This window comes from Carlito syrichta, unplaced genomic scaffold, assembly GCF_000164805.1.
Source record: "Carlito syrichta isolate Samal-C Ts95f unplaced genomic scaffold, Tarsius_syrichta-2.0.1 Scaffold104745, whole genome shotgun sequence".
Taxonomy (NCBI): Eukaryota; Metazoa; Chordata; class Mammalia; order Primates; family Tarsiidae; genus Carlito; species Carlito syrichta.
In genome coordinates this window covers 79,955-91,453 of record NW_007048841.1, presented here as the reverse complement: position 1 = coordinate 91,453, position 11,499 = coordinate 79,955, and the positions used below count along the sequence as shown (strand labels likewise).

Genomic DNA, 11,499 nt, shown 5'->3' with positions numbered 1-11,499 from the left:
CCTCCCCCCTTGCCTGCCCCACCCCAGTCCCACCACCGCCGAAAATGTGCACCGCTGTTTCCAGAGTCTGGGATGCGAAAGACAGATGTGACATTCCAATCTGAGTTCCAAGATCTGGCTTCACATTCTTGGCCCTTCCTCGATGCCACTGACAATGTCCTTGGGCTGGTTCATTTCCCACGGCCAACGCTGACCACGACACCCAAGCGCCCACCCAGATTCCTGCCCAGCCCGGCCCACCTGCTTCGCTCACATTTTGACCCGTCTGCCATAGACAACTGGGCCAGCTTTGGTTCCACAGTCTGAAACGGAGGAGGAGAGCTGTGTCGACATTGGGGTGAGCAGAGCAGCCTGCCGGACACAGTACCACGTGGCACGAGGGGCTGGGGCGGGAGAGGAAGAGGCCTCCGGGGAAGGGCACCAGGGCAACTCAATGCTGCTCACTACGGAACAGAGGCACCAGCACGCACAGACAGCATGACAACCACACCCGACCTGCACATGCAAGGAAGCTCAAGCAGGTAAGTGCACACCGACAGACACACACACGCACACACACACGTGTAAGGGCATGGCACGGACCAGGCACAACGGGACGCACCTCGGCACATGCACACACGGCTGGACAGACAGGCGGCAGATTCCATTTCCAATGGCAGCCCCTCCGGTGTCCACAAGGAGGGCTGCACGGGGCTCAGAGCTGCCTGTGAGAGGGGCTGAGCATCAGCTGCCAGGCCCCTGCGGTGCACGTGGGCTGGTCCCGGAGGAAAGCTTTCAGTGCCGCTCAGCACTGGGACAACTCCGCTCCCCCGGGCCGCCCCTTCACCATTCCTGGCTGTGCACCAGATGCACCGGGCTTGCAGGACTTCCCACGACAACCGGTCTGAGCTGTGGCATCGAGTTCTCCACACAATTCACTCTCAGAGGCTCCGTGCCATGAGGAGGTAAGTAGAAAAGGTGTCTGTGTCTCAAACCCAACATGGGAGTGAGCAAGTCTCCCGGGCTCTGTCCCTCTTGCGGGCCAGGCCTCCTGGCCACAGAGGGCTGGGCAGAAACGAGAGGTAGGCCTCCATCGTACGCTCGACGTGGCAGCGGCGTGGAGTTCTGCTGCCCAGAGCTGCGTGCAGGGGAGAGAGCAGAGCTAGATCTTCACGTCTTCCTGCACGCTGAGCTGTGAAAGGGTCTTCTTGATGCGCAGGGCGGTGAGGCGGGCCGCACCGTTGGCGTACCAACACTCGCGCATCATCTTGCCCATCACCCGCAACGCCTGCCGAGAGACCAGAGCCATCAGCCGACCGGCCCTGGGCGAGTCCTTCCGGTCCGCCGGCCCCCCTCAGTGCAGTCTGGCTGAGTGTGCCCAACTTAGGGAAATGCTCTGCAAACTTCCCCAACCCCCAGCTCTTCCTTAAGGAACAGGCCGAGCAGGGAAGGCAAAAGCTGCAGCTAATGACCAGCTCTTTCCACACCTCACCCTCTGAAGTAAACCCTGCCCTGAGGATTCGAGGAAGACCTTGAAAAATGCCACCGTGTTACACAATGAGAAGGCACCGCTCAGACATGAACTGAGCAATTTGTTCCCAAAGGCAGAAATGCCCTCTAGTGGTCACACTCTTTAAAAGCAGGGCCCAGCTCTCTTCACTTCATTAGAAGACGCTAAGTTCTGGGGATCACGTGGAAAACAGGGTGACTGGAGTCAGCATCGCTGTGCTGTATACCTGAAACAGGCTGAGAGAAGACTTCAACTGCTCTCATCACACAAAGGCCACTGGCTGAGGTGAGAGGTGTGTGGTCATCGCTTCACAATAACTGCATGCACCAATCAGCGTGTTGTGCGCCTTAGTTACAATTTCATTTGTCAATTATACCTCAATCAAGTTGGAAAAAAATAAATGTGTGAAAACACAAGCAGGCCATGAGTGAAAAGGAGGGCCGTGTGTACTTAGCTAGGTGAAGCCTGTTTCCTGAAGGTTCTAAGACCTCAGAATTCCATGCATATTAGGAATCCATGTCATAACCTTGTCCTCACTTTCAATGATTTCCACCAAATGCTGGCCCCCATGATTTTATCTGCCATCTCTCTGAAGTTCAAATTCTCCACCCTAATCCAAACCACATCCCACATGTCGCCTCCTCTCTTCCCCTAAGTGTTTAGGGGGCTTGTCCTCTTGCTAAGCCCATCCCTCATTCTTCTCCGTGGGGCCTAAGAGCGTCTTTTACAGATGCCTCTTCAAACTCCACAGAGCTCAGCTCAGCCCTGGAGCTCCAGGGTCATTTTTCCAGCGTGACCCGTCTAACAGCTCCAGGTTCAGTTTCTGTCTCTGTCTCTTGATGACCACCTTCCTCAGGCGTGTCCAGGGATGTGCCTTTTTCTTCTACTCACCTGTCAATTCCAAAGGGTTCCCTGCAGTGCCCAGGGTAAGGGACTGCAGCCCCAAAGGGCTTAGTACATAACAGCATCTAATAGTAACTACTGGCTGACCCCACTGTCAAGAACTTTTATAAGGCAGAGGGGTCAGGCAGATGAAGAGGTGCAGGAGGCAGGGGAGCTTCTTACCTCATAACTCTGCCACCAGTTGGGGATGTTGGGACGCAGCTTCTGGTCACAAACGACCTTTCGCATTTCCTCAATGGAAGGGTCAGAGGGCACTAAGTCGTAATATGGCAGCTGATATTCTTCATGGACTCCTGGGAGAAAAGACAATATCTACCTAAGTTATCAACAGAGAGAAGAGATTACTCACAAGTCAATGACAACATCCACACTGTGGTCTCTAAATACCACCACTCACTACGATGAACTAGGGCTCCTGGGAGAAGCTGGCTGATTCTAGGCATGGGACAAGAAATACACAAGAGTATCCAGAAACATTTTTCACGCCACAAAGCAAGGAAACGATCGATCAAAGGTTACTGGGGTCACATCTAAATGCACCAACTTGAAGAGCTCCCAACTGTCCAAAGATGCATAACAATAAGACCCATAACTTTGATGGAAACAACTGTTTTCAAACCCACCGGTCCATAATGATTCTAAAAGAAAAACCTCAGTCACCTTTGTGGAATGCTATGAAATGACTTCGTTATTGTGAAAAATCATAAATACATGGAAAGAATCAAGTATTTTTCCTGCCTTTCCTATTCAAACTATACATCTTGGAAACCAAAAAGAGAATTAGGGGAAGTTTCACTTTAAAACAGAAGGTTGATAGAATCAAAATACTGGCATTTTTCAACCTCTAATGGATTTGGATTTGGACAAGATCATCATGGCCTGTTAACATCACAATAAGAAAGATACCGTGGCTCAGCCTGTAATCCCGCGCCTTTCGGAGGCTGAGGTGAGTGGATTGCCTGAGCCCATGGGTTCGAGACCCGCCTGGGCAACTTGGAGAGACCTCATCTCTACAATAAATAAAAAAATTAGCCGGGCGTGGCAGCATGCGCCTGTAGTTCCAGCTCCTTGGAAGGCTGAGGCTCCTTGGAAGGATCACTGGAGCCCAGCAGGTCGAGGCTGCGGTGGCCAGGAGCGGCCATTGCACTCCAGTCTGGGCGAGAGTGAGACTCCAACTCAAAAAAAAAAAAAAAAGAAAAAAAGAAAGATACCAACATTATATGATTTGTAACAGAAGTACAGAATAAACCCTATGAAAGATTTTTGCGAAAAAAAACCCAGATATGACTCCAGCCGCAAATCATAGGAAACACCAGAAAGACTAGAATATGTGACCTCCATGGGAGGCAGTTGGCAAGATCTAGCCTGGGAAACTTTACAGGAAAAATGACCTGAGCTCTCTGATGAAATAAAGCGTGGGGGGGAGGAAACGGAACCTGTAGATTAGAAGAGACAGTGAGAGGTGTGCCGATCAGCTGCAAGGGATGAAACTTACTTGGACCCTGATTTGGGCAAACTTTTAAAAAACTAGGAGACAACTGGGGAAGTTGGAACATTGACTAGGTGTTAAAGGACACTCAGAATTAATGTTCATTTGGGAAGTGTGGTAACAGTATTGCATTTATATTTTTTTGAGTTGGAGTCTCACTCTGTCGCCCAGACTGGAGTGCAGTGGCACACTCCCGGCCACCGCAGCCTCGACCTGCTGGGCTCCAGCGATCCTTCCGCCTCAGCCTTCCAAGTAACTGGAACTACAGGCGCGAGCTACCACACCTGGCTAATTTTTGATTTATTGTAGAAACGAGGTTTCGCCAAGCTGCCCAGGCAGGTCCCAAACCCGTGGGCTCAGGCAATCCACTCACCTTGGCCTCCCCAAGTGCTAGGATTACAGGCTGAGCCATTGAGCCCAGCCAGTATTGCATTTTTTAAGTCCTTATCTTGACCAGCTGTAGTGGCTCATGCTTGTAATCCCAGCACTTTGGGAGGCCAAGGCAAGAGGATCGCTTGAGGCCAGGAGCTTTACACCAGCCTAGGCAACACAGCAGGAGAAAAAATTTTAAAATATAAATTAAATCCTTATCTTTTTTTTTTAAGCAGGATTTATTGAGAGGACAGAAAAACTCCCCACAGTAGGAGGGGACCCGAAGGGTTTGCCCAAGTCCTTATCTTTCAAAGTTACAAACGGAAAGATTTTCTACAATAAAACATGAAAAATCCAATGCATTTTTCTCATGCCCTTTTCCAGAAAAAAATCTTGATATGTTGAGCTACTGGGAAAGATTTTTTTTTTTTTTTTTTAGTCAGAGTCTTACTCTGTCACCCAGGCTGGAGTCCAATGGCACACTCATGGCCACCGCAGCCTTGACCTGCTGCACTCAGGCAATCTTCCTCCTCAGCCTTCCAAGTAGCTAGAACTACAGACACGTGCCACAATGCTGCCTAAATTTTTGATTTATTGTAGAAACCAGGTCTAGTCAAGTTGCCCAGGCTGGTCTTGACCCCTGGACTCAGGCAATCCTCTCGCCTCCACCTCCCAAAGTGCTGGGATTATAGGAGTGAGCCACTGTGCCCAGCTGGGAAAGGTTTTTAAACAGAGAGTTTGACTTGGTGATTATCGAAGGGGTAGTTAAAAACGTAAGCTCTGGCCTCAACCTGTTGGAGCCCGAATCAGTTTACTAGCTGTGTAACCTTAGACAAGTAACCTAACCTCTCTATTGACTCATTTTCTTCAACTGCAAAATGGTAACAATAATAGTACTTACTGCCTACATAAGTCTGTTGTAAAGATTAAATGAGTTTATATATAGCAAGCAGCAAATAAATGCTAGCTTTTTTTTTCCTGAGTTGGAGTTTCACTCTGTCACCCAGACTGGAGTGCAGTGGCATGCTCATGGCCACTACAGCCTCGACCTGCTGGTCTCAGGCGATCCTTTCACCTTAGCCTTCCAAGTAGCTGGAACCACAGGTATGTGCCACCACACCCAGCTAATTTTTTGATTTATTGCAGAGACAAGGTCCCACCAAGTTGCCCAGGTTGGTCTCGAACCTCTAGACTCAGGTAATCCTCTCACCTCTGTCTCCCAAAGTGCTGGGATTACAAGTGTGAGCCACTATACTTGACTTAGTATTATATATATTTAACCCCAATTCCTGGATGTCATGAGAAAGAAGAAATACACTTCTTTACATTGTAAGACCCGTATGGCCAGATTTTCTTAGTCTGTTTTATCTGCATATTTGGATTAGAATTTAAGAGGTACAATTCTACAAATAACACCTGGACACTACCTCCAGTCTCGATCTCACCCAACATACCACAGTTGGAAGAGGGCAGTGATACCAGAGTGTTCTACTGGAAGACCTGCCCATTCTTTTTAACTCGGCCACTTCCGCTGCCCTTGAATCTCTAGTATAAGAGACACATGGCCAAGGGCAGGGTTCTGAAGGTTCTGGAACTTGATCATGTGGCAGATGCTTAGAGGTTTTCATAACATACTGATATCCTAAATTGACAATAAAAAGTGTTTTCTGCTAAATCTGATACTATCTTTTACTGGATTCTGACATGAATAAGAAGTTGCAAATACCAGTTTATTTTTAATTGTGGGAGAAAAAATAACTCATTTTGAGAAAATTCTATGCACACTTGCAAATTCAGAAATGACCGCTATTATCTAGCAATGAAACACCAGGGATCCCAAAACGTGGCTCGAGCACGTGGCCTCTGCCGTCAAGGAGACTCCTGCATGGAACCTGTACTGCTCCTACCCAGGGCATGTCCCTGATGATGTGTTTTGGGTTTGTTTTGTTTTTTAAAGCGAAATGGGCCTCCGGAAGGGTTACCACAGCATAAAACACGACTCAACAAGCTGGTCTAAAGAGTAAACACACCCTTAGCACAGCTGCCTCCAAGCCCCACACCTTTGATGAGAGTCGCCAGCGTGACCAGGCCCTGGCACAGGCATCCAACAGGTTGTACAAAGAAAACGGGCAGTGAGACACCAGCTCCCCTTGGGAACTGGGAGGGAGGAGCAAGCAAAGGCAAAAAAGCAAGATACCTCCGGAATTGCATCTGCGTGCGATCTCCCAGTACACAAGCCCGAGGGCATAGATATCAGCACACTTAAAGGAGTCAAAGTGTTTCATGTTGATGGTTTCATCAAGCACTTCGGGGGCCATGTACCTGCAACAGCAAAACAAATGTGGTCATGGATAGAAGATGATGCCTGCGCTCTTTAAGTCTAAGTATTGATAGGAAGTCCCCTGAATGTGAGAGAGCAACACCCGATACAATCCCCTGGGGCAGAGGACGTGCGATACCTCGTGCGATACCTCTTCATGGCAAACTCCACGTTTCAGGTTTGAAGGTAAACATTGCAGTGTGGATTCAGTGAGATTAGGCTACTCTGTATTTCTATTTTTAAAATCAAGATCTGTTTAGCTGAAGCAGGTCTATACTTCTTGGCAGAAGTTCTAGTGATGTGGGTCACAGGGCCGTCACAACACGTAAGACCTGGCTGTTTCTGGGGGCTTCCACCTTATTGAATGGAGTCACAGTGACAAGCTGAGCTTCAATTTCATTCTGAACATCTTTGGTTATCTTACCTGACTACAGACACGTGAAAATTAACTCTAGAGGGGGTCAGCGTCACCCATAGTGACTGAGAGCAAATATGAATAATGGCCTCTACTCGAGTCACCCTCCCCCCACAAGAAATCAGGGGACCGCCTGAGACCCCTCACACTCCGGGCCCTGAGAAGCTGTAATCATTCGGGTCAAAAGAGTGAAAAAAGGTAGTAGCACAACTAAATGAAATTCATTTAGATTCAGCAGACGGAGCTCTTTCTTTTCAATCCTATTAAACAGTAGTCCCATTCCCAACCAGCGAAGTCAATTTGCAATCACTCTTCTTCCTTTGTGTCTGTGTGCAGTGGGAAGCAGGCCCACGAACCTCACAGGTGTCCCCCATTTCCACCCTAGTACCTCTGCGGCAGCCTGGCAAACCTGCCCCTCAGACCCCAGGCAGAAGATCCTCACTGCATCCAGCAGGGCTCTCCGCACAAGCCCCTTCTGGACGGCAGCACTGCCCTCTTCTTCCCGCATTCAAGCCTGGTGCCGACCCCCTTCCAAATCCTGTTTGAGTCTTCTGCTCTGTCCCCACCCCACACCACTACCCCCGCTGTGTACACAGTTTTACGGAGCTGTGCTCTTGGTGCCTGTGTCTGTCAGGTGCAACTGTGGCCTTCCCGTGTGGGAGTGGGTGTTCAAGTCACCTCGCTGTGGTCTGAGAGCAAGGCCCTCACCTCCTTTTTCTAGACCTCCTTCTCCTGTGCACATGGGAAAGGGCACACATGGGATACTAAGGACAAGCTGCAGAGCAAGAACAGAGGCCCAGGCCCTCCTACCGTTTGGTCCCCACCCTCTGATTCGGGGCAATGTCGATGGTGTCAGTGACTGCGTCGTGACGGACAGCCAGGCCCAGGTCTGCAATGGCGCACATGCCATTCTTCTTCACCAGGATGTTCTTTGACTTTAAGTCTCGATGAGCAATTCCAGGCTTCCCTGGCAGGGAAAAAAACAGGGATCTTTAAAGAGAGCTAGAATAAACGTCAAAAGCACAGACTCCACAGTCAGACTGTGTGGGTTCGAGTCCTGGCTTTGCCTCCCGCTAACCCAGTGACCCTGAAAAGCAACTTAACCCATTTGTACCTCAGTCTTCTCATCCATAAAATCAGAAGGACAATACTGACTCCATGGGACTGTCGCAAGGATTCGATGCATTAACACAGGTTAAGGAAAGACCTTAGAGGGACATGTGCATTTTGCTACAATTACTATTAATATTACCACCGCTCACCTTCCCTGAACAAGAGTGCTCAGGTATAGTCAGCTGAGGAGTTCAAAGGGAAGCTGCCGGCTAGTTCTCAGATCAGACAGGCCCAAAGAAGAGGACTCCTAATGGCACCGCGTGGGCTAGGAACAGGACCCGACTTTCATGGTCAGTTTCGTATCGTGGCCAGCGAGAGCTGTGGCCCTGGTCAGCCAGCCAGCAGAGACCACTTGCCACTGTGACAAGATCCAGGGGATCCCAAAGACTGACATGACAGTCAACAAGCAGTAGAGCTCGAGGTCTTTTTCTCCAGAAAACCTTCCCAGATTAATAAAGTCTAATCCACCAAGCAGCCTTTAGGCCAGCAGTCCCCTGCAGTGAAGGTGTGAAAAATTACTAAAGTCATGTTCCCGCTGCACCGGTTTCTCCTTTTAGTTCCATTCTTTTACATGTGTGCTGTGGGCTTCTGAGGCGATTACTCCTCAGTAACAAACAACTACATCAAGCCACCGATTGGCAGATAACTGAACACAGACATTACAGGACCCTGAGGGCGTTCTAGGGACAGAGGGGAGGAGAACAGCCTGGAGGGAAAGCCAGGGAAAGTGCACACCTCTGCCCTTTGGACCACAGCTCTGGAGGCCCAGCCCCAACCTCCTCAGGAGAAAGTGTCCCCGACACCAAGCGAGGACTACTCAGGCTTTCTTTCTTTCTTTTTTTTTTTTTTTGAGTTGGAGTCTCACTGCATCACCCAGACTGGAGCACAGTGGCACGCTCCCGGCCACTGCAGCCTCGACCTGCTGGGCTCCGGCGATCCTTCCGCCTCCACCTTCCAAGTAGCTGGAACTATAGGCGCGCGCTACCACGCCCGGCTGATTTTTTTGATTTATTGTAGAGATGAGGTCTCGCCAAGTTGCCCAGGCGGGTCTCGAACCCGCAGGCTCAGGCAATTCACTCACCTCAGCCTCCCAGAGCACGGGACTACAGGCTGAGCCACCGAGCCCGGCGGCTCAGGCTCTCAAGGCCTGCCCTGGCCCCATTCCCCGGCTGGTCCACGTACCTTGAGTGCCCACAATCTCCATGTGCAGGTGCGCCAGCCCACTTGCAGCCGACAGCGCAAGCTTAATCATGCCCTCGATCGTCACTGTGTACCGGTTGAGATAATCGAACAGGGAGCCGTGCTCGTGATAGTCAGAGACAAGCCATAGTTGTGTCCAGGTGCCATTATCTGCAGACAAACACAGAAAGTGTAACCGTCAGCAAAAAATCCAAGGTTGGAGAAGATGACCACGTACAGCACAAAATCCAAGTTGACTCCTGCATATACAGTGCTTCCCTCCACGCCTCCTGATGCCCCTCTATGCCCGGCCCACTGACAGTGGGCTACCAGTTTTAGGCTCTGCAGGGACATGGCAACACCATTTCTTTCCTAGGACTGCTCCCTTACTTCTTTCAGGTGGGCTGGAGGATTCTGAGCAGAATTCCATTTTGATGGTGAATCTGACACGTGAGGCACCCAGGAGAGAGGAAGCATAAGCTCAGGGCGAAAAGCAGGTATCACCAGCTGTCTGCAACATGGCTTTGGTCCTGACAAGATTCTCTCCTCTGTGGGGGAGAACCACAAGGGGCTACGTTCGCCACACCTAGGAACACATGCTTGGAGGTCCTTTGTGGCCCAGGGACCCTTTGCACACTGCCCATCTCGCTTGTGATGTTTCTTTCAGTCTGTTGCTCTTACCAAGCTACATGCTCTCTGTGAGAGCAGGAAAGATCTTCTTTATGCATTACTGCATTCTGGGCCAAAAAAATGCTTTTCAGCCAGGTGTGGTGGCTACACCTGTAATCCCAGCTCTCTGGGAGGTGAAGGTGAGAGGATTGCCTGAGCCCAGGGGTTCAAGACCCGCCTGGGCAACTTGGTGAGACCTCATCTCTACAATAAACAATAAATAAATAAACAAGTAAATAAATAAGTAAGCTGAGTACGGTGGTGCACACATGTAATTTCAAGCTACTTAGAAGGCTGAGGTGGGAAGATCACCCAGCAGGTCAAGGATGCAGTAGCCATAGGCGCGCCACTGCAATCTAGCCTGGGTGACAAAGTGAGACTCTAAAAAAAAAAACAAAAAACAAAAACAAAGCAAACAAAACAACTTTTCAATGCAGACACAGCCCACTTCAAAGTCCTCCCAGAAAGGAAGAAGGCAGAGGGAGGGAGAACTAGAAATACCAAAAGCCAGAACTAATTAAGCCATGTTGCTGTCCATAGGAAGACCAGAAATTGAGCTGAAATTTCTGAAATTCCAGGGCACCATACTACAGACATCATGTTAAAAAGGCAGGAATGAAGGTGTCTAGTTTTCCTCCCTCCTTGGCCCTGGCACTGGTTCCGACCACCAGATCCTGATTGACACAAGCTGCCAGAATCAATCAAGGGAAGAGCTCCGAAAAACACACAGCACTGGCTTCCCTTACCACAAACAAGGGCCCACCAGACACACTGCTTCTCACACCTGACCAGCCCCTAAGTCCTGTTGACCCTGCCAGGAAGTTAAAAGAGAAGACATGTTGGCCAGGCTTGGTGACTCAGCCTGTAATCCCAACACTTTGGGAGGCCAAGGCAAGTGGTTTGCCTGAGCTTGAGGGTTCGAGACCAGCCCGGGCAACTTGGTGAGACCTCATCTCTACAATAAATCAAAAATTAACCAAGTGTGGTAGCACATGGTTATAGTTCTGACTACTAGGAAGGCTAAGGTGGAAGGATCACCAGAGTCCAGCAGGTTGACGCTGGGGTGGACGTGAGCATACCACTGCACTTCAGCCTGGACAACAGAGTAAGACTCCAACTCAAAAAAAAAAAAAAAAAAAGAGAAGATGCCGGGCTCGGTGCCTCAGCCTGTAATCCCAGCACTTTGGAAGGCTGAGGTGAGTGGATTGCCTGAGCCCGCGGGTTCGAGACCCGCCTGGGGAACTTGGCAAGACCTCATCTCTACAACAAATCAAAAATTAGCCGGGCGTGCATACCACTGCACTCCAGTCTGGGCGACAGAGTGAGACTCTAACTCAAAAAAAAAAAAAGAAGACATGTTTTGATCCTTTAAAAAATATGTGCCGGGCTCGGTGGCTCAGCCTGTAATCCCGTGCCTTTGGGAGGCTGAAGTGAGTGGATTGCCTGAGCCTGCGGGTTCGAGACCTGCCTGGGCAACTTGGTGAGACCTCATCTCTCCAATAAATCAAAAATTAGCCAGGCGTGGTAGCGCGCGCCTGTAGTTTCAGCTA

General features: G+C 49.8%; 1 protein-coding gene across 3 annotated transcripts in view; it reads right to left on the bottom strand.

Annotated features, from left to right (window-relative positions):
- ACVR1B (activin A receptor type 1B) overlaps positions 1-11,499 on the bottom strand; it is a 44,357-nt gene that overhangs the window by 1,767 nt on the left and 31,091 nt on the right. For 2 of the 3 annotated variants that reach the window (XM_021716251.1, XM_021716254.1), the window contains 5 exons: positions 9,284-9,451; positions 7,799-7,955; positions 6,451-6,575; positions 2,555-2,685; positions 843-1,267 (listed from right to left, as the gene is read on the bottom strand). In XM_021716251.1, the coding sequence (XP_021571926.1) occupies positions 1,142-1,267; positions 2,555-2,685; positions 6,451-6,575; positions 7,799-7,955; positions 9,284-9,451 (707 nt within the window). In that variant the 3' untranslated portion in view covers positions 843-1,141. Of the gene's footprint in view, positions 1,268-2,554; positions 2,686-6,450; positions 6,576-7,798; positions 7,956-9,283; positions 9,452-11,499 lie in introns of all 3 variants that reach the window. The other variant, XM_008065997.2, reaches the window with a different exon arrangement.